At 48.0% G+C, this 20,962-nt stretch overlaps 1 protein-coding gene across 5 annotated transcripts in view; it reads right to left on the bottom strand.

The window, feature by feature from the left end:
- HYDIN (HYDIN axonemal central pair apparatus protein) overlaps positions 1 to 20,962 on the bottom strand; it is a 386,960-nt gene that overhangs the window by 68,223 nt on the left and 297,775 nt on the right. For 4 of the 5 annotated variants that reach the window (XM_045076288.1, XM_045076287.1, XM_045076289.1 and 1 more), the window contains 11 exons: positions 20,373 to 20,532; positions 18,379 to 19,005; positions 15,122 to 15,343; positions 12,872 to 13,080; positions 12,516 to 12,698; positions 11,265 to 11,384; positions 8,558 to 8,717; positions 8,283 to 8,455; positions 6,722 to 6,920; positions 3,189 to 3,288; positions 1,385 to 1,484 (listed from right to left, as the gene is read on the bottom strand). In XM_045076288.1, coding sequence (XP_044932223.1) covers positions 1,385 to 1,484; positions 3,189 to 3,288; positions 6,722 to 6,920; positions 8,283 to 8,455; positions 8,558 to 8,717; positions 11,265 to 11,384; positions 12,516 to 12,698; positions 12,872 to 13,080; positions 15,122 to 15,343; positions 18,379 to 19,005; positions 20,373 to 20,532 — 2,253 coding nt within the window. The remainder of the gene's footprint in view (positions 1 to 1,384; positions 1,485 to 3,188; positions 3,289 to 6,721; positions 6,921 to 8,282; positions 8,456 to 8,557; positions 8,718 to 11,264; positions 11,385 to 12,515; positions 12,699 to 12,871; positions 13,081 to 15,121; positions 15,344 to 18,378; positions 19,006 to 20,372; positions 20,533 to 20,962) is intronic. The other variant, XM_045076290.1, reaches the window with a different exon arrangement.

The following is a 20,962-nucleotide window of genomic DNA, read 5'->3' as shown; positions in this document are numbered from 1 at the left end:
CTAGGACTGACTCGGCCGGTGAGTGATGCTTGAGGCAAAGATAGCCATCTCTAGCCTGAGGTCAAAAGGTTCCTTTGCAGGAGATCTCTGTCCAACAGGGACACTTGGTGCTGGATATGGACCAACTAAATGAGTTCATCTTTCTGTCTGTCTATTACTCCCCCTATCTCTCCCTTTCTCTGTCTCCCTTCCTCCCCTCTCTAGGACTGAATATTAGCACATACACAGGGTACAGTGATGCAGAAGCCAGGGGGTCTAAAGACAGAGAGAAAGTAGGGGCAGAAGCCATTTAGCAGAGGCACTTGGAAAGGGAGACCATGGCCCAGTGGGGATGAGGTGGGAAGCCCCAGAGAGCAGCTGACTCGTGAGAATGGCAGAGGGGCTGCAATAGGACCAAGGAACTCAAGCGGAGGTGGGGCACCTGGAGTTTCTTTGGGGACCTAAATGTCACCCCCATGCTCCAGGAGACATGGCCACACCATTGCTGCATGCTTGGTGTCTGAGTTCCTCACTTTCCCTCAAGTTCTTTCTATGAATTTTGATCACCTGCTCCATCCCAAGAGTGACTGGTCCATGTAATCTAGAAGAGCAGAACTAACATTCTGTGATAACCTACAACAAAATGAAGCTATGGTGAATGCACGGAATTTCTTCTAAGTCTGTGAGGGGGAAGTCCCTTTATTAACCACAAATTCTTCCAGCAGAAGGATCATCTTCCATAGAACAGATTGGCCATAGCTGCTGGCATTGCCCCCAAGGGTTGTGTGGCCCTTCCTGAGTGACCTCCTCCCTCCCCCCACCTGGCACCACCCTTTCCTCTCTGAGAAATCTCTTATTTAGTCCTTCATTTCTCATCCCAAGAAATGAGCACAAGCTGGAGCTCCACTCCGCCAGGCCACCCTTTGGGTTCTATAACACAGTGGTTCTCAAAATTAAAAAAAGAAAATTGGAAAAAGCCCTTTTTCCATATGAAATCTTACATGGAACGTCAACTTGTGAAACAGACTGGAGCCAAGAGGGGGGCAGGCGGGTTCAAGGCCAGGTCTCTACCTCCAGCCCCTCCCTCCACACACAGCCCTCCCCTCGCCTAGCACGGCTTCTTCCCGACCTCTCCCTCTGAGGCTCTCTCCCACCCCCAGGGCCCTGTGGCTCTGGGTGCTCTGAGAGGGACTTCAAGGGTCCCTGTAAAGCCACAGGGTTGAGAGCAGCGTGAAAACCTCTGCTCTTAGCAGTTGGAATTTCATTCATTTGAAGCCTGAGAAGGGCTACAAACAGAGATGGTTCTTATGATGTCCTCAATCAGGTTTCTGTTTTACCTCCCAGACAGCACTTCCTCCCCATGAGTGGAGGTGGATGACCATATGCCTGATGGATTCCAGGTTACCTGAACATGATCTCATACTTCCCACGATTCTTCAGCTGGAGGGGCTGCTTCACCTCTTCCATGACCTTCACAATCCCAAAGTCAAGGCCTCCTTCAGCTCCTGCAGAGGCCAGCAACCAGGGTAGGGAAGGGGATTAGATGGCATGGGAGTCAGAAGCAGAGGAACTTCCTGTTGAAGTTCCCATGGAAAATCCATGGTGTCAAACTCAGAAAATTTATTTTCTGAAAACACTGCAGCTGAGAAAACTGCCCGTAACTGAGTCTCAGAATGGACTCTGCTTCGGCACCTACTTTAGCTCCCTCCATCTTAGGACCGCTGTCCTTCCCTTCATGATTTCCATTAGTTAAAACTTCTAGTAGCTAAAAATTTTTTTGCATCAAGTGTATAGTCAACATAGTTAGAATATTACATATAAATTTGTATAGTTTTACTTAGCACTGCCTCATAAGCATTTCCGCACATAATTAAAAATTCCTTATAAATGTGATGATCTTAATGGTTATAAAATACACCACGATATGCTGTTCTATAATTTACAGTATTATTTCTATGGCAATAGTGTTCCATTTTTTTTTAACGATTTTATTTATTTATTTGTCAGAGGGAGAGAGATCACAAGTAGGCAGAGCAGCAGGCAAAGAGAGAGAGAGGGAAGCAGGCTCCCTGCTGAGCAGAGAGTCTGATGGGGGGTTCTATCCCAGGACCCTGAGATCATGACCTGGGTCAAAGGCAGAGGCTTAACTCACTGAGCCACCCATGCGCCCCAGTAGCATTCCATTCTTAATAGATATTTGGGTTATTTCCAATCTTCCATTAGTACAAATAATGCTGCAATAAATATCCTTGTACATAAGACTCACGACATCTAGGCAAACAGGCAGCTCTCATGTTCTCTAAATCTTGCTGAGAAGGAGGGCAAACAGAAGAAGCAAGAGTAATGGAAAACTGCATGCCAACAGGGAGGGTCTAACCTGGGTGTGAGGGCAGTGCAGTGAGTAGAATAATGCTCTGTGCCCTCAGAAGGTCTCCGTGTCCTTATCCCCATGAATATGCTGTAAATATGCATATGAACCTGTGAATCGGCTTGGTCATATGGTAAAGGGGGGTGATGGATAGAATTCAGGTTGCTCATCAGCTGACTCTGTCGGTCTGTCTGTCTATCTATCTATCTATCTATCTATCTATCATCTGACTTTAAAATAGAAAGAGTATCTTGGATCCTCCGGGGAGGCCTACTGTAATTACTACACAAGTAGAAGAGGGAGATAGAAGTGGAGAACAAGAGAGATGATGGTGTGAGAAGGACCTGACCCAACGATGTTGGCTTTGAAGATGGAGAAAAAAGGACCATGAGCCAAGGATGTAGGTAGCTTCTAGAAGCTAGAAAAGGTGAAGAAATGGATTCTCCTCCAGAGTTCCAGCAAGGAACGTGGCTCTGCCGATATCTTGACGTTAGCCCAGTTAGATCAGTTTTGGACTTCTGACCCATGGAACTGTGAGATGATAAATCCGTATTGTTACGAGCCACAATTTGTGGCAATTTGTTACAGCAGTGAGGGAAGACTAATGCAGGTAGGAAAAGAGCTCTGCCAACTTTGTAATTATCGCCACCCCTTGTCATCTCTAGCTGGAGAAAACTAAGATTCTTGTAGTCATTTTGCCAACACTACTCTGGGGCTTGCATCACTATTTGCTGAAATTCCACGCGCTCGCCAACAGCCATTGGTCTTCCTCTACATAAGGAATACATTGCACTCAAAGATGTAACTTCTAAACACCCTTTCCCTGAAGGGGTCAACAGACCTTTGGGGAAGGTGATGTCCAAGGCGACGTCATAAGACTCTGCAAAGACCAAGATGTTTTCAATCTGAACCACACCAACGAGATTTTCTGCATCTAAAACCTGTTAGGGTAAAAGGGTTTCTTCAGTAAAAGCAAGATCCATGGGGGACTTGGAGCTGGAACTACGTGCCACGCAGCAGGAATGATGAAGCAGGAGATGTGGTAGAGAATATTTTGAAGATGTATTTAGCTTTTGTCTTCAGTGACCATTTGGTATGACTGGTGTTCTCATAACATCCTTTGGGAAATGCCAGTGTAGACAATCAATGTAAGAATGGGGAAAAGCGACTGCATTTTTCATCTTGTCCACTTATGAGGTTTAAATTATTTGCGTGATTTTCACTGCATTATTGAAGTTTGGGGCTATGAGTATACATACAAAGCAAAGTGTTCTTTGGAACTTCTAAATAAAATAAACCTGAAGAGCATTTTTCTGCCCGTTGAAACAGAAAACTTGCACGTTGTCAATCACCCTTGCTTTCCTGATTTTATATATCTGAATTCTTCTGTTTGTTTCTGGTTCAAACTATGGAAAAAGCACTAGATTTTCATATAAAATAAGTGTGTTTAGTGTTTCTCTGCAGGAAATTTCAAATGTTTTATTTAAGTGAACACCTTTACTATTCAAGTTGGAAGTGTAAAAAAAAAAAAAAAAAAAAAGCAAGCCTGCCCCCGTCCCCAAGTTGCTCACTGTCCCCTCCCTCCCTGTCCCGAGAAGCACCTGAACTGCTGTCATCTGTCAACTGGACCCTACTTTTAACTCCTGAGACAAACAAGAGGGTGATAAAGTGTCCATTCATCAAGGGGAAGAGCCGTTGGCCATGGTGGGTAGCTCTCCCAGACACCCTTGCCTCTCTGGTGGTACCTCAAGTTGAGAAATAAAGTCACCAGCTCTGCATGACTTGTGCTTGGTGTCAAGTGGGAAGTTGGTAGCTGTCACCAAACTCAAGTTTTAATTCAGAACTTCCATCTTTTCTTTCATTGCGCATTTTGCCAATGTTTCACAGAGCAAATTGGACCCACTTAAGTTTTACCTTCTTTTGCTGCTCAGCCTCTGACAGAGATGACAAAAAGGACTGGCAGCAGGAGGGCAAAACAGGACAAACAATCTGGATTACCATTTCCAGAATTTACACAGTACCTTTCTCCCGATAGATGCCATGCACCTAGAACATTCTATTTCCTTTGCTTTCTTATTGGAGTAGAGGGTGGAGGTTAAATTTTGTAACTGAGGGAAACAGGATGAACAATTTAAGAGGTACACAAATAAAATAAAATGAGTTCACCAGAGCACTTTCCAAGGGGACCACAAAGCAAGGCATTTCCTCATGTAGATGTTGAAGGAATCTGGAGAAGAGAAACCTTAGAAAACTTTAAGGAGCCAGAGGGGAAACCCACTGTGTCTGCTCTGACTAGAACACATAGGGATGCTATATCATCCCTAAAATTAAGAAATGTTTCCATACCAGCTGGTAAACATCTGTCACATGACCTCTCCAAGTATCCCATCTTGCCTGTCTCCCCAACACCGCCCCCATAGGAACCCCTGGAGGTTCCATGACCCAGCACAGAAGGATGAAGCTGACAAAGCTGGGACCCTACACCAGCCATGCGACCTGGGTCATTGTTGTAGAGACCCTATCTGTGTAGAGACTGGTGTTTAAAATGTGGACCATCACCCTCTGATATTCAAAACCAATTGTTGATTAAATGAATCTCTAAGTATCTGTGTTCGGCTACCTTAAGGACTGTCATAGGTGAGTGACAAGAGAGCCTGGATTCATTGAGTGGACCCAAAAGTAGAAACAGGATTAATTCATGGAAGTGACAGTTGGAAATCTGAACCCAGCCCAAGGAAGAATTAATAGACCTGTTCAAAGGAAGATCACGCTGCTATGAGAGTAAGTTTTCTATCCCTGCAAGTATTCAAAGAGAAGCTTGGATAATCCCTTCACTGTCGCAGAATCGATGCAACAAGCATCAAAAGTCAATGACATTCATTCATTCATTTGTTCATTCATTCATCTTACAGATTTTCCTGAGTAACTTCTAGTTCAGGCCTGTGCTAGACGTTGGGGATCTGATGGGGCAGCAGACTGAATGGTGGCCATGTCTTAACCCCTAGAACCCATGAATGTGACTTTATTTGGAAAAAGTCTTTGCAGATGTAATTAAATTAAAGATCTCAAGGTGAGGTCATCCTGGTTTATCTGGTGGGCCCTAAACCCAATGACAAATGTCCTTACAAAAGACAGAAGAGGAGAGGACACAGGCAAAGAAGGCCATATGAAGACAAGAGGCAGAGGTTGGAGTGACGCAGCCACGAGCCCAAGACCTGGAGCCACCAGGAGCTGGAAAAGGCGAGGAAGGGTTTTTCCCTAGAGGCTTCAGAGGGAATGTGACCCTGCAGATACCTCAATTTCACATTTTTGGCTTCCAGAATTATAAGAGAATAAATGTGTGTTGTTTAAAGCCACTTAGTTTGTGATGGTTTGTGGGCATTTGTTACATCAGCTCTCAGGAATGAAAACAGATAGAAGCAGGTCCGGCGAGACCCCGTCCTGATGGAGTTCACAAGAGAAAGGAAAGAAAGAAAACAGGACATCCACCAGGGGGAGGTACTCTGGAGGACAAAAGGCGAGGGTGAGGGACCGCACATAAGGGGTGTGGGGTGATTAGCGGAACCCAGCTGGAGCAGTGTTGTTTAGTAGAGCCACAGAGCCTAGGGGTAACATTCTTGGCAGGGTTGTGGCAAGGCCAAGGGCCTGAGGCAGGAAAAAGCCAAGAGACCATGTGACAGAGCTGAGGTGTGAAAGCTTCTCTAGGCAGGAAGGGCCTGAGAAGCCCGTGGAGACCCTGGGCTCGGTCTTCACGGTGGCAGGAGCCCGCAGGTTGCTGCGGGGAAGAAAGGGGCTTGAGCTGACTGACCCGCAGCGGGAATTGGGCCCAAATACAGGCAAGAGACGTGCCATGGGCGGCCTGGGAGAGGGCGGCGGCAGTGTGGGCGGAGGAGTGGGTGGGAGGGAGCTAGGCCGGGAGGCAGCTGGAGGGCAGGCTGTCTGGGGAAGGAGGGACTCCAGGATGGTTCCTGGGTGTCTGCTGGGAGCACCTGGGAGAAAGGTGATGGTACCGAGACAGGCGGCTGGTCTGAGCCGTGACAGGGTTTCGGAGCGAGGACTTGGGAGTCTCAGGCTTACTTTGGGATAGTAACATCATGCCCTCTCTTTCTCCCTCTCTCTGTCTGAGTGGAGTGAGCGCGCTGTTTGTGCAGCGGGCAATCAGCCATGAACAAGACTGTCTCCACAGAGCTTTCAGTTGGGTGCAGAGCAAGACACTGTGGGTCAGTGGTTGTCAAACAGGGATCGGTAAGGAGCGTGTAACACAGAGACGTGGCTCCATGTGTGTGTGTGAGCGTGTGTATGAGCGTGGGCTTGTCAGAGAACCCAGGATGTACACATTCTCATGGCCAAGTCTGGAGATGTGCAGGACCTCACCTCCAACCGGATCATCTTCTTGATGTTGACAGGCTTGGAGGGCTGGAAGTACACCTGCAGGCTGTACTCTGCCTTGCTGGGGATGGTCCCCTGCATGGTGGACACGGCGAAGTCATCGCCCAGGTGATCCAGGCTGGTGATCCGCCAGGCTACCGGCAGGGGTGTGACGTTGCGGAGAAGAACCACCTTGCATTCTTTCCTGCAGAGACCAAAAGGAGTTTTGTCTATCTCAAATGGTTCTGATTTATTCAGGCAGGTCCAAAAATGCCCTTCTGGTTACTTTTGTCATTGCTTAGTTCACTAACTGGAGTTCACCAGGCGACAGGGCCTTGCCGTGGCGATGAAGGAATGCAGGATACATATTATCGTCTCTTCTAGTAGCCCCAGAAATAAACATTCTCTATTTAGAATAATATAATGCCAGTGGATAAAATGTTAAGTTCTAGCTTTTGTCTAGTGTTCTCTGTGCTTCAATTTCTTCCTTCTTTCCTTCCTTCCCTCCTTCCTTTTCCAGGAGAATCTATTTTTTTTGTTGTTGTTGTTGCGTTGTTAGTCACCATGAAATACAGCATTAGTTTCTGATGCACTGTTCCAAGAGTCATTGTTTACATAAAACACCCAGTGGGCCATGCAATACGTGCCCTCCTTAACACCCGTCACGGGGCTCACCCATGCCCCCACCCGCCTCCTCTCTAAAACTCTGTTTCTCAGAGTCCACAGTCTCTCATGGCTCGTCTCCCCCTCCGGTTTCCCTCAATTTACTTTTCCTTTCCTTCTCTTAATGTCCTCCATGTTATTCCTTATGTCCCACAAGTAAGTGGAGAAAGGGGAACCCTCTTACACTGTTGGTCGGAATGCAAGCTGGGTAGCCACTTTGAAAAACAGTGTGGAGATTCCTCAAAAAATTAAAGATAGAGCTACTCTATGACCTGGCAATTGCACTACTGGGATATTTTCCCCAAAGATACAGATGTAGTGAAAAGAAGGGCCATATGTACCCCAGTGTTCATAGCAGCAATGTCCACAATCGTCAAACTGTAGAAAGAGCTGTGATGCCCTTCAGTAGATGGATGGATAAAGAAGATGTGGTCCATATATACTATGGAATATTACTCAGCCATCAGAAAGGATGAATACCCAACTTTTGGTATGGATGGTACCCATCCATCAATATGAATGGGACTGGCGGAGATTATGCTGAGTGAAATAAGTTAAGCAGAGAAAGACAATTATGTGGTTTCACTTACTTGTGCTTTAACTTCTAAAGCAAAGATTCTTAACCTTTGAGGGCAATGGACTGCTTAGAGAATTTGGAAAAAGTGATTCCTTCTGAGAAAAATGCAAATATGCACACATTTTGGCAGTTAATTTTGGGGGGTGGTTGGCCCTGGACCCCATGGGCGAAACGTCTTGGTTTGTACAGGACCGGAAGTTTCCCCAGATGCAGGATTTTCAGTGCTAAAACAAGGAGAGGGCTGAGAAAATTGGGACGAGTTGGCCACCCTAGAACTAAGTGTTCTTTAAATCCCATCACAGTCCTGGTATCATCCAGAACTCTGACCTGTGCAACAAGAGCCGGTCAAAATGCAATTGTTTGGAGTCCAGCTCGAGTTCTGGGCGGACTCCTTGGCAGGTTAACTTGAAGACAGCTGGCTCTGGGTTCTCCTTGATGCAACAGACAATGCAGTCATCAAAGACACCGACCGCGGTAGGGTAGGCCCATATATTCAGCATCTAAAGGAAGCATCAAAAGAGTACATTGATGCTAAGAATGCCGCGACCTCCAATTTCCCAGGAAAGACTTGCCCCGGTGGACTTGTTTCCGTGTGGCTGTACCTGCTTCTCATTGGGTTTCAGAGTCATGTTGATGGGCTCCAGGAAGTAGGTGTTTGCTTTGACATCATTCTGAAAACAGAAGAATGCCTCCACGACCATTGGGGAACTGTTCAGGATGGTCAGCGTCTCTGTGTTGCCTGGGAACAAGGAGGACTTGTACCTGGAAGTGAACAAAGATTAGGGATGTGGATTTAAGGATGGACTGGGAGTTCAGGTGGCAAAGGAGACTGTGGGGCGTATGGCAGTGCCAGAGGGTAATGTGGTGCACTGAGACAGTGGCCTGGCAGCTAAGCTTCACAGTTGTGAAGACTTGCAGCTGGACTTGACCTCCCCCTCCCCCACCCCTGCCAAGCCTTGGTCTCCTCATCTCTACGATGGGATGATAATACTTCTTAGGATCCCTAGGAGTATTACACGCAATGGTGTACCTAATGCTCTTCAGGACAGCTGCAGATATCAAATGCCCCCAGATGGTAGCTATTATTGCAAAGTATTCTGTTTTTTTAAAAAAAAAGTTTATTTATTTATTTAAGTAATCTCTATACCCAACATGGGGCTCGAACTCACGACCCTAAGATCAAGAGTCACATGTTCTATCAACAGAGCCAGCCAGGTGCTCCATTATTGCAAAGAATTCTGAGAAACGTGAGGATCTACCCTTCCCAGGGCTTATATCCCCAGGACATATAATCCTTTGAGAGCGGTTTGTTCTTTCCCACCTGCCTTAGAGATGATCACATTGACCTCCTTCTCCTAGACCTGTACACGACATTGCTGTTTTGACATGGATTCGTTTGGCGTGGTTCACTGTTGCAAGGCTGTTTCTGTTCCCTTGTGACTTGGGGAAAGAGCCACAGAGGTGAGCACTGTGGGCATTAGAAGCTGCTCGGTTAAAGGTTAATAAAAAGGAACCACAGAAAGTACAAGGAATGCTGGCGAAGATGCACAGCCCAGGGACAGTCTGAAAAGCTTTTTGGATATGCAGTGATGAAGGAAGGAAGGACAGACAGTAAACGGTAGAGAGCAACTCAGGGTCAGAGAGGCAGAGTGCAGAGTGCTCTCTGTGGCGCTGCCAAAGGGGTGGTGGCCTTTACTGTGCTAAATCCCATGTGCTAAGTCCTGATTATCCAGTTCAGTTTCACAAATCTGTGGACGGCTGCTTTGATTTTCCCATTTTGCAGATGAGAACACTGAGGCTCAGCAGGGTTTGAGAAAACAGATAACACCCGGTTGTACTGGGTCTTGTTTTTTGGGCCACTGTAATCCCTCTCCTCCTAGGCCAGTGCAGTCTGGCCCCAAGTTCTGGTGGGTTCCAGGGCTGCCAGGACCCATGTCTCTCTGAATAGCAATGATTTCCCTGACTCTAGACCCTGGACTGCAGTGTCCATCATGTTCGTTAACGGGAGCCCCCTTCTTCTCTCTGCGAAGCCCTTCTCCTGGGCCCCTTCTAGAGGCAGATCCACTCCAGCATCAGTCAACCCTGTGCGTCTTGGCTTTCTGGTCCAGCCTCTCAGGAACCAAACTCCAGTTATTAAGAGGCTGGAGAACAAAGAGGCTTTGTTTGTTCTACCAAGTCAGCAAGAGCACAAACTCTAATCACCATAATAAATGCCAGACTGAATTAAGACGTGCTTAGAGCTGGGTCCAGTTCTGGTCACGCCTCCCTGCCTACACAGTGAGAAGTTTGTACATACCCGAAAAAAACTGGTATCTCTAAAAACCTGTGACCGTCAACATCACTCAGGGCCCCAATTCTGCCCGACAACCTATCTCTGTTTCTTTACTATTCTACCTCTCCAACTTTCCACAAAAACTGTTTCATCTGCTCTCTATTTTCTCAACATTTCTATCTTCCCTCCGCTTCCCTTCCTGTTAGGGATGACCTCACAACATGTGTTATGGAGAAAACAGACCGTAGCATGGGAACCTTCTCCCGGGCCCAACCACATCTGCACCCGAAGCCGTCCGCCTTCACTCCCCCTAGTGGGCAGTGGTGTACCCTCTTCCTGGCAGGAACAGCATCTCTGTACCCCGTTCGTGTGGTCTCAGGGAGCTGTACCTCCAATGGCCCTTACTTCCTCTGGAAACGCCTACCTCCTCCTCCCTGTGTCCCCTTGGCATCCAAACAGCGTAAGAACCGCAGTGTGTGAGCAGTGTCCCTGGGTCCCATGTCCCCTCTTGTCCTCGGCTGCCTGCCCTTCTCTTCAGGGCCAAGATTTCCAGAGAACGACCTTTACACTCGGTCTCCATTCTCTCACCTCCCACTGATTCCTCAACTCACTTTGCTCGGGCTTCATCCTCAGAAATCCCCAAAAGGACCTTTGCTTAGACTCCTGGGACCTCTCTGTTGTTGAACCCCATGGAGGTCCCCTGAGAACCAGACCGCAGAGCTTATTCCTTGGTGTGTGTGGCTACTAGCTATATCTCCTAAGCATCTCAAACAACATATCCCAAAGTAGACGCTTGGTCCTACTCTTTCCCCACTAAAACCTCATCCGTCTCCAGGCTTTTCCATCTGGGAAGATGGCACCCACATTCATCTGGGTGGCTTAGCAGAAACTTGGGGCACAAGAACCCGGTTCTCCTGTGGTTCAGAGCTAACCGAGGCAGCAATAGTAAAAGCTATGTCCACAGAGCACCCCGGCATGTACCATTTGTGAGTCCAACGGGATGTCTGAAATTTGCCTTGAAATAATGGAACACGTACTTATCTCTTGATTTTCCGCAAAGCAGTGGCCCGAAGTAAAACCTCTCCGTGCTCATAATATACTTCTTAAAGATGACCTCGTTTTGCTTCATGTCTGGCTTTCGCTGAGGAAATACCACTCTGAACACAGGGGAGGAAAAGAGGAGGAGAGGCTGTCTGAGTGCAAGTTCAATGCCTCCATTTGACAGTGACCTGAACCCAACACTCCTTTGTTCAGCAAAGGGTTCAAGTATCTGGAGACAGAATGATTCTTAATCTGAGGACCTTAGTTGACCCTTATTCCTTCTCCCTCCCTTCCACCATCCCCAGGGATGAGAGCTTGAACTTGAGGAAAAAATTCCCAGGTGTCTTTCATAATGAGTGGCTGATGGTAGACTGAGAGAGATTTCCCATGCCAGTGCGCTCAACCAGAAAAACTGAAAATCTCCGTGGAAAACTAGTTCTGGTGGACATTAACCAGCTTCAGAGTTCCTTGTTCAGTGTGGGCCCTGGTAAGAACAGCAAAAATGCTCCTCTTGGTCGATAAGCTATATTTAAGCTGATTTATGGATAAGCTATAAAAGGCCTCAGCCCTGGAGGGTTTGTCCCACTAGCTTGCCCAGCTGGGTGACTTTATGTTGTGGATAAGGGGTACGGTGGTGTTTGGTAGCTCAGAAAAATGTCCCCCCATGGAGAGAGTCACACCTTTAGTGATATTACAGGACAAATAAAAAAAAAAAATCCGAGAGTACACATAAAACCTGCTTAAGTTTGCCTCATTGTCCAATAAGCAAACTAACTGGCCAGAGGACGACGCTTCCCTGGCCTTCGCACCTATTAACATTCTCTGTAGCTCACTCTGATGGTCCATGCCATTCCTGTGGCTCCGTGGATGTCCAAGACACCGAAGCCCCATACGACCAGAGGGCCTGGGTGCTGCCCCAGTTCCATGTTAGCAGTAAGAGCTACCTTGCTTAAAGCGCCATGGGGCAAAAGAAAATGTTTGTCGACTCACTCATTTATTTATTCAATATTTTTCAACTCTCTCTTTCTCTTTCTCTTTTAGGTGTAGATATTGTTTATTAATAGGCAAGGCCTACTGATTTATTACTTCTTGGATATACCCACTGTCCAGCCCCGGCAGCCTGTGGTCTTGGTGGGCACACATATGGGACGCTTCATAAATCTGCGTGTTGTCCGTGTGCAAGGGCCTTGCTTCTATGTATTGTTCTAGTTCGATCAACTATCTCTTTTAAGGCAAAATACACTTACTTGGGGTCTTGGCAAATGTAGGGGTAACAGCAGACACCTCGGCAATAGAGCTGGTACTGGCGGCGGGTTCCAAGGATCTCAAAGTTGAACGTCTGGTCGAAGTTCCCGAGGTCGTTGGAAGAGAAGTGTATTCGCAGCGTCACCTCACCGTTGGCTGGCACGATCCACCGGAAATGATTCAGCCTGCAAACGACCACAGACCTTTTAAAGAGAGAAGCCTTCCTTTGGGCCTCTGAGAGCAGACAGGGCTGCTGCCTGGGAGAAGTCCTGGCCATCTGGAGGCCCCGCTGGCAGGACAGGCACGCCTTCTATTCGGGGCTCTAGCATTCCCTTCTCTGGGTGACTCAGAGGCCCACCTGATGAATTTCTCCTGGGAGAACTGCCCAGCGAAGTTGTTCTGGTCCATGTCCGACAAGGGGGCAATGGCTCCGGCTGTTCCCGCAGAGAGGCCCTTCCTGTTGATGGCCATGCGACGTTTGTCCTTCTGAGTGTCTCGGGCCTGGTCTGCTTTTTCTTTTGGTTTCTGTCTGCTCCCCTTAGAGGAGGTGGTCTGCTCCTCCTGGGTCTTAATTAAACACAAACACAAAGCTTAAGTACTCATTGACATACACGGAAGACAGAGACGCCTCGAATGCGTGTGTGCTGTGTGTGCAGGATGCTGGCAGCTGCCGAGGGCAGAGAGGAGGGCCTAGCCCACTTCCCCAGTGGAGAAGAGGAGGAGAGCTGGTGCTTTCCTGGGCTCCCCATTCCCTGAAGAGGAGGCCGAAGCCCAGAGAAAGCTTCGAGCTGCAGGGAGAGGTTTCCTGCACTGCGTTTTGTTGGGGTGTGTCTTTAGTACCCCTTACTCCAGACCCCTCACCCCCTCACACTGACTTGTGGGCAGACCAGATCTGTATTCCTATAGAATATGCCATACTCTGAAATTTTCTGACTATTCCTCGAGCATCATTTCGCTTATTCCTTCATTCCCTGTATTTTCTGTAAACTGGAAATTAGGCATAAAGTTTGATGAGATTCAGAGAAGGTGCTGTATATGTCACACTCCATCACAACAAGGGACCAAAAAAAAAAAAAAAAAAAAGCCACCTCAACCCATGATTACCGATGCACTCTATTCACCCTGGAATGGCACTCGCCAGACTGGCCTCCATAGTGGGGTGTTTCCCTTTGCTGCCAGCTAGTCCCCTGTGGGACGAGGTTCTGGTTGTAGTATCTTGTTTCCCAACAAAGTACTGCTTTTTAGATCAGTTGGTGCTCCTTAATTAATTACTTCATTTCTAATTTTACTATTCTTTCTATAGTTTTGGCTGCCATTCTTCTAGAATGAAGAGCTTTCCTTTGCCAACTGGGGATGAATTAGAGTTCCTCCTAGAATGGTTAAGTTCAAGAATGCTTAACCCTTTTCTGTTAATGGCTAATTTTATGGAAAGAAGTGGGTGTCATCGTCACCTCCGATGTGGGCAATTTTTTCCATTTTCTTTTTTATTTGGACTTTTTTCTAGTAGGGTGTTTCCAGTCATGCTGCTGATCTCAGATGATAATTCCCCATTTATTTTTAAATAGAAGTTTGAGTCATTCTCTTCACCAAATTGAGGCTGAGGTGGGGCCTACTGGTGATTTTATTTCCTACCGGTGATTTTATTATTCTTTGCTGATGTGCCTGGTTTGTAGGAAGCTGGGTGGAGAGATTCAAATCTGGGGCTACCATATTTTTCTGGGAATAAATAACCCTTCTCCAGCTTTTAATAGACATACCTTCTGCAATTATTGGTCAAACCCATTTTCCTTTGTGATTTATTCTATTAATTACATATCTATTTTCTTCTACTTACATGTGATTTCATTTCAGTTACTCATAGTTTTGATCTAGCTGGAATTAATTTTACTCCTTTGTGTCAGGCAAAGAGATAAAAAGTGAGTTTACCACAATATCCAATCTCATACTCATAACTTCTTTGAAAATCTGTTCTTTTCTTAGTGTTGTGTGTTCCCTTAACTTGTGTCTATTCTTTTTTTTTTTTTTAAGATTTTATTTATTTATTTGACAGACAGTGATCACAAGTAGGCAGAGAGGTAGGCAGAGAAAGAGGAGGAAGCAGGCTCCCTGCTGAGCAGAGAGCCCGATGTGGGGCTTGATCCCAGGACTCTGGGATCATGACCTGAGCCGAAGGCAGAGGCTTTAACCCACCGAGCCATCCAGGTGCCCCTACTGATTCTTGTCTTCTCATATACTGTGTGAATGACCTTAGCCTCCCAATACATTCTAATATCTTTTTTAAAGAGAGCTGCTTTTGGAAAAAAAGAGAGAGAGAGACCATGCTGAATTTGCTTATTATTTCTCCCAAATGAGCTTTAGAGCAATTCAACGAGTTCCCTAGACCATCCCACGGGGACCAGAAAGGGTGCAAGATGAGAATCAGGCATTTTGAGAGAGGCTCACGTGGGGTCCCCAGCTGGGATATGCGACGAGTCAATGGCAAACACGTCAGTGAATGTGACGCCCAACACCATACCCCGTTCTTGACCATGCGGAGGGGGACCTTCCTTGTCTGCCCAACTGAAGTCCTACCAAAATCAGGAGAACAAGAGGCTGGCTTGCTCCTTACCTTCCCAGAGCCCGCAGTGCCCAAAAGCTCTGCTTCTGCTTCCCCTTCTCTTTTCTCCTCCAGCAGGGACAGCTCTTCAGATGGGGAGATCACAAACACGAAATGCTTCAGGATTTCTGTTGTGGCCAAAGGCAGCCGCTTCAGGGGGTAGGAGATGACTGAGAATAAGGCGGGAGGTGGGATGGGTGGTCCCGAGGAACCCAGACCCAAGATGTCCAGGATCTAAAGGAAAAGCCAATGGTTAATTTCTGAGGCAGAGGGCAGGGTGTCCCCAGCTGCTCCCCTGAGTGAGCACAGGGAGGTTTGGACTCTCCTGCCTCTTCCTAACACTCTTGGGAGGTGCCTCTGCCCTGGGCACATGTTGGGGAAAGGGGGTGAAGGGCCCATGACACAGCTCTGCAGGTCTTTCTCGACCCCTGTGCCCCCAGAGCAGGCTGGGGCTCTTGCTGTGGAGTCCCCTATCCTTCTCTTATCATGGTCTTAGTCCCCTTGTCGTGTCTGTCTCTGCAAATGGATGTAAACTCCACTGGGACAGACACTAGGGCTGAGCACACAGCAGGCGCTCAGTATGTTTTAGATGCCAGCTCTCAAGATTCTGATGTCAGTGGTACAGAGTCGGTCCATCTGCCTCCAGGTCCCATGTTAATCTTTCTGTTACCTTTAAATGTTCTTTCTTTCTGAGGCTGAAAGTAAGTGAAGGTTGGAACAGGTCAAGTTTGGCAAAGAAAACAAGTCAGGGTTCTGGGAATTGGGTAAAGGATGGGAAAGAAGAGAGAAGTCGAAAAGAAACCGAAGAGAAAATGCATTCCTCCAGCATTCTCTGCTTCTGCTGTTTCAACTGAGTGGGCACCCGCCAGAGCGGGCAGCTTGAACGTTTCTCGGCAGCTCCCATCTCAGCAGGGAAACCCTGTAGCCCAAGCAGGCGATCTCCGCATAAGTCACTGTCACAACGGTAAATTGGACAGCCCGCCACAGCTTCCGTTCTGTGGACCAAGCAGGCACTTAGGCTGAGCCGGCAGCTGTGTGTGTGGAATCCTGGGTTTCTGACCTGTGGGTCCGGCCGCCAAAGGCTTTTCCTGCCTAAGCGTAGCCAGTGTTAACTCCCAGGGTTTGAATGTCTGTGAGGGAAAGGAATGGGTAGTTTGTACCAATTATTAAATGGAGCCAGGGGTCAAGAACTGTAACCAACAGTCTAAGCTGTCGCTTGGGGTGTGCGGACAACGAGAATAAGCCAGAAGGTAACCTTGGCTATAGTCCTGGATCCTGGAACATAAAACAAGATGAGAAGAAGTTCTTTTTCAAAAAACATATTTCTGGGGAGAAAAGTGGCCAAGAGTCTCCTCAGGCAGAACTGTGAGACGAGTGGTTTGTTGTCGTGTGTCCCCCAGTCATCTTCCAGCCTTCGGCCTACCCGGACCTCTGCGGCGAGACTCTCCATGTGCGGCCGCATCCCACACCAGTCCGCCCCTTTGAGGAATTACCTGTGTTTTCCCATCAACTCTCACCTGCCAAACCTTCTTCCCTGGCTCTGTTCTCTCCTTGTTAAGGCTGCATCTAGTTTCCGATCAACTAAACTAAAAATCAGCAAACTGTGGCCCCCAGGTCAGATCTGGCCTGTTACCTGCTATTGTAAATTAAGTTGTACAGGCACGGAGTCATGTCTGTTGATTTACATGGTGGTGGTTGTGACAGAGACTGTAGGACTTGCAGCTTGAAATATTTGCTTTCTGGTGTTTTGCAGAAAAAGCTCATTTCTGGACAAAATGCTATAAAAACCATCTCCTCCAAACTCTCACGCAGGGGCTTCTGGCAATGCAATATTTTCTAGGGACAAAAAGCCATCTAATAGTATGATTTCTGTCACTATAAAGAAGCTTGTGGGAAGAAGATTTTCAAGTAATTGAGACTCTTGCTTCCACAGTACACCTATCTAGCCAGCCGATAACACTAGTATTGTCGATATTTAAAAAGCAACTCTGAAAATCTATGAAGAACTTACTAAATTTAATACCCCTAAAAGCAAACAATCCAGTTAAGAAACAGGCAGAAGACATGAATAGACATTTCTCCAAAGAAGACACACAGATGGCCAACAGACACATGAGAAGGTGTTGGACATCACTCATTATCAGGGACATGCACATCAAAACCACAATGAGATGCCACCTCGCACCTGTCAGAATGGCTAAAACTAACAACACGGGAAACAGCAGGTGTCAGCAAGGATGTGGACAAAGGGGAGCCCTCCTCCACTGTTGGTGGCAATGCAAGCTGGTGCAGCCACTCTGGAGAACAGCATGGAGGTTCCTCAAACAGTTAACAGTTGAACTACCTTATAACCCAGCACTTAGACTATTAGGTATTTATCCAACTGACACTACAATACAGACTCGAAGGGGCACCTGTACCCCAATGTTTATAGCAGCAGCATCAACAAGAGCCAGTTATGGAGAAGAGCCCTGATGTCCAATGACTGATAAGCGGAGAAAGCAGAGGTGGTATGTGTGTGTGTGTATGTATATATATATATATTACTCAGCTATCAAAAAGAACAAAATCTTGCCCTTTGTGGTGATGTGGATAGAGCTAGTGAAATAAGTTGATCAGAGAGGCATGCCTGGCTGGCTCAGTTGTTAAGAGTGTGTGACTCTTGATCTCAGGGTCATGAGTTCAAGCCCCACGTCAGGTGTGGAGCCTACTTAAAAAAAAAAACAAGTCAGCCAGAGAAAGGCAAACACCGTATGACCTCACTCAGATGTAGAATTTAAAAAACAAGCAAATAAACATAGGGGAAGGAAAAAAAAAAAGAGAGGGAAGCAAATCATAAGAGACTCTTGATGATAGAGAGCAACAGGCTTGCTGGGGGGAGGTGGGTGGGGGTGGGCTGGAGGGTGCTGGGCACTGAGGAGGGCACTTGTTGGGATGAGCACTGGGTGTCATATGGAACTGAATGAATCCCTAAATTTGACTCCTGAAACCAGCATTACAGTATACGTTAACTAACTAGAATTTAAATAAAAACAAAATAAATACCCCCCAAAACTCTATAGGCAGTTTTTTATGAGGTTAGATGGAGTCATTTAGATCTGTGGAAATTCCCATGTGTTTTCACCAACTAGAAAAAGGTCCTCTTAGCCACTGTTGTCTCCTATCCAAGGGGACCTCAGAGATGAATGGAATTAAGGGGGTACAGAAAGGAACCCTTTAGTGGCGGTCAGCACAGTACCCACGTCTCCATCCCAGAGAAGAGTCTGTACCTGATCCTCTTTGGGAAGCCTGTCACTCTCCACCGCCTGCCTCCAGCTCACGCCCTCGAAGTCGGGCGTGGGGATGGTTATGAACGGCACACCCAGGTCCTTCCTCCCCTCGTGGTGGTCCTCCTCCCCTCCCTCCCACTCGCCGCCGCCACCGCAGCCGTCGCTCCGCTCCTCCAGGGCCCGGAGCTTCTCCAGACGCTCCCTCTCGGCCTTCTCCCGTTCCTGGCGCTCCTTCTCCGCGCGCTCCCTCTCTCGGTCCTTGCGGCCTCGGCGCCCGCCTGAAGGGACCTGGCGCTGGTCGTCAGGCTCGTGGGTCATGTCCTCGGCGCCGGCGTGATGCAGCAGGATGCCTTGCTTCCGGTCCCAGTTCATGAGGATATTCTGAATATCCTTCAGAGTCAGCTCGTAGGTCTTAAACTTCTGGGCCAGGTGCTTGTCGGCATCCTTCAGGAGGTCCGCTTCACTGTCCTCTTGCTCCTGCACCAGGGGGAGCCCGAGCAGGTGGATGTCTCCCAGCTGGTTCTTCCTCTTCTTGCTTAGATCATCCTTCTCATTTAAATGTTCCCTAATAGATGTTTTCCTTTCCAGTGCATCCGTCTTGACCTCTAGTTTGGAAAAAGTAAGAATCTAGAAAGCAAAACACATAAAATATGCTTAAAACATGGGGTGCCTGGGTGGCTCATTGGGTTGGGGCCTCTGCCTTCCGCTCAGGTCATGGTCCCCGGGGGTCCTGGGATCGAGCCCCACATAGGGCTCTCTGCTCAACAGGGAACCTGCTTCCTCACGAACCCCCCCCCCACACACCCCGCCTGCCTCTCTGCCTATTTGTGATCTCTGTCAAATAAATAAATAAAATCTTTTTAAAAAAATGCTTAAAACAGTTCTTTACGGGAGAAAAAACTGCCTGAAGCCCCACAGGATTGCAGGTGCCTCCTGCCTTACATCAGGGCTCTGAGGATCACCTGGGGGGTGTTTGATAAAACATCCTCTCTATGGCCCTTTGTTGGCAACAAACAGAAGTTTAGAATTTGGCTGTGCCCAAGGCTTTAAAAAAAAATATGTATTTATTTACGTAGCCTAGCAAAGAGAAACCAACTTGATTCTTTCTCTCTTTTTAAACTTGCTTTGTGGGCTCTGATTTTTTTCTCCCCTGGATGAAATCCTTGGGGAGGCTCCACAGGTTTCTGGTCATTCTTTGGTGACATAAAGTCGAGTCGAGTCTCAAGAGGACAGCTGGCAGGACAGCCCAGAGTCCCCGTTCGGGCTGACGGCGCTCTTCCTCCCTAAGGACGGGCTTGGAGGCAGGCCTGGCCAGGGTTGGCTGTCCCCTGGCCTCACTGTACTCCTCTTTCTCCACATCTGTCTGGATCTCTAACACAGCCTGGAGAGTGTGGACCGGTCGGTGGTGGCACAGCTGTCTCCTAGAGCGTTTGCTCACCAAGGAGGGAGGGGGCTTGGCCCCAACCCTCTCTTTCTCCATTGTTGGTAAGATGCGTGACCGCTAAGCGTGGCAGGCGGATCAACCGGCGCCACGGGTCTGCAAGGCCAAGCTGATGTCAGAGTGGCTCCCTAGACTGTGGGTCAAGATAAGCTCTTGGTTGAACATAGGGGCTCCCCAGGCTTTGCGGCTGACTGGAGGCCCCGTTAAGGCAGCCTGTTCAGCAGCATCTAGGGGACTGGGGGGGGACAGTGGAAAGACAAGGACTGTGGTCAGATGTAACTGGGGGGGGGTCCCGGAACTCTCTTGGGGTGGGGCTCATGTCTCTGAACCCCAGAGGGCGTGAGGGGAGCCAAATAAAGTGCAGGCCGAGCTCCTGGCCCACAGTCAGCTCTCAGCAAATGTCGGCCCCTTGCCTCCCACCTCTGCTCCACCACGAGACCCGAACGGTATCAGGTCAGTTCTGTGGAAGCGACATGTGCTGGCCTGAGGGGCTAGTCACAGCGACCGCTTCCTCGGTTCTGCCTCTTGCTGAGGAGCGAGTGAGGGTTGCTACCTGCCGGTTGGTTTGAGATTTCTTCGCGGGAGGCTCCTCCTTCACTGGTAATTGCTTTGGCTTTTTGACTTTCCGCTTCAGTTCATCTTCTTCCCTTTGCCGCTCAAGCTCCTGCTGCAGCTTCTTCTCCTGCATCTCCCGTGCCAGCCTCTCCAGCTCCCTTCATTGAACCAGGCCGAGAAAACAAGAGTTCAGAGCCCCTCCGGCCCCGAGACCCTCCTCTGCCTGCGAGGGTCTGGATGGGTGGACCAGGGAAGAGTTTTCTTGGGCATAAAAAGAACGAACAAAAGATATCTGTGTGAATGGGAAGGAAGGAAGGAGGAAGGGGGGGGAGGAAAGAAAGCAGGGTCTCGGAGCGGTCACTCAGCAAAGCGGATGAGCTCCAACTCAACGAAGAGGAATACTCAGTCTCTATTTCTATTCCAATCTTCTTTCATAAGAGAACAAGGCAAGGGCTAAATAAGCTTGATGTTAACAGTTTTTAAAAAGTGACTTTCAGGGGCACCTGGAGGGGGTGAAGTCAGGTAAAGGTCCTACTCTTGATTTCAGCTCAGGTCAGGGTCTCAGAGTTGTGGAATTGAGCCCTGGGT

The sequence above is a fragment of the Mustela putorius genome, unplaced genomic scaffold (assembly GCF_011764305.1).
Source record: "Mustela putorius furo isolate JIRA1106 unplaced genomic scaffold, ASM1176430v1.1 tig00000174_pilon_pilon_pilon, whole genome shotgun sequence".
In the NCBI taxonomy this organism is placed as follows: Eukaryota; Metazoa; Chordata; class Mammalia; order Carnivora; family Mustelidae; genus Mustela; species Mustela putorius.
The sequence above is the reverse complement of the archived record's forward strand: the minus strand, read 5'-3'. Positions and strand labels throughout refer to the sequence as shown.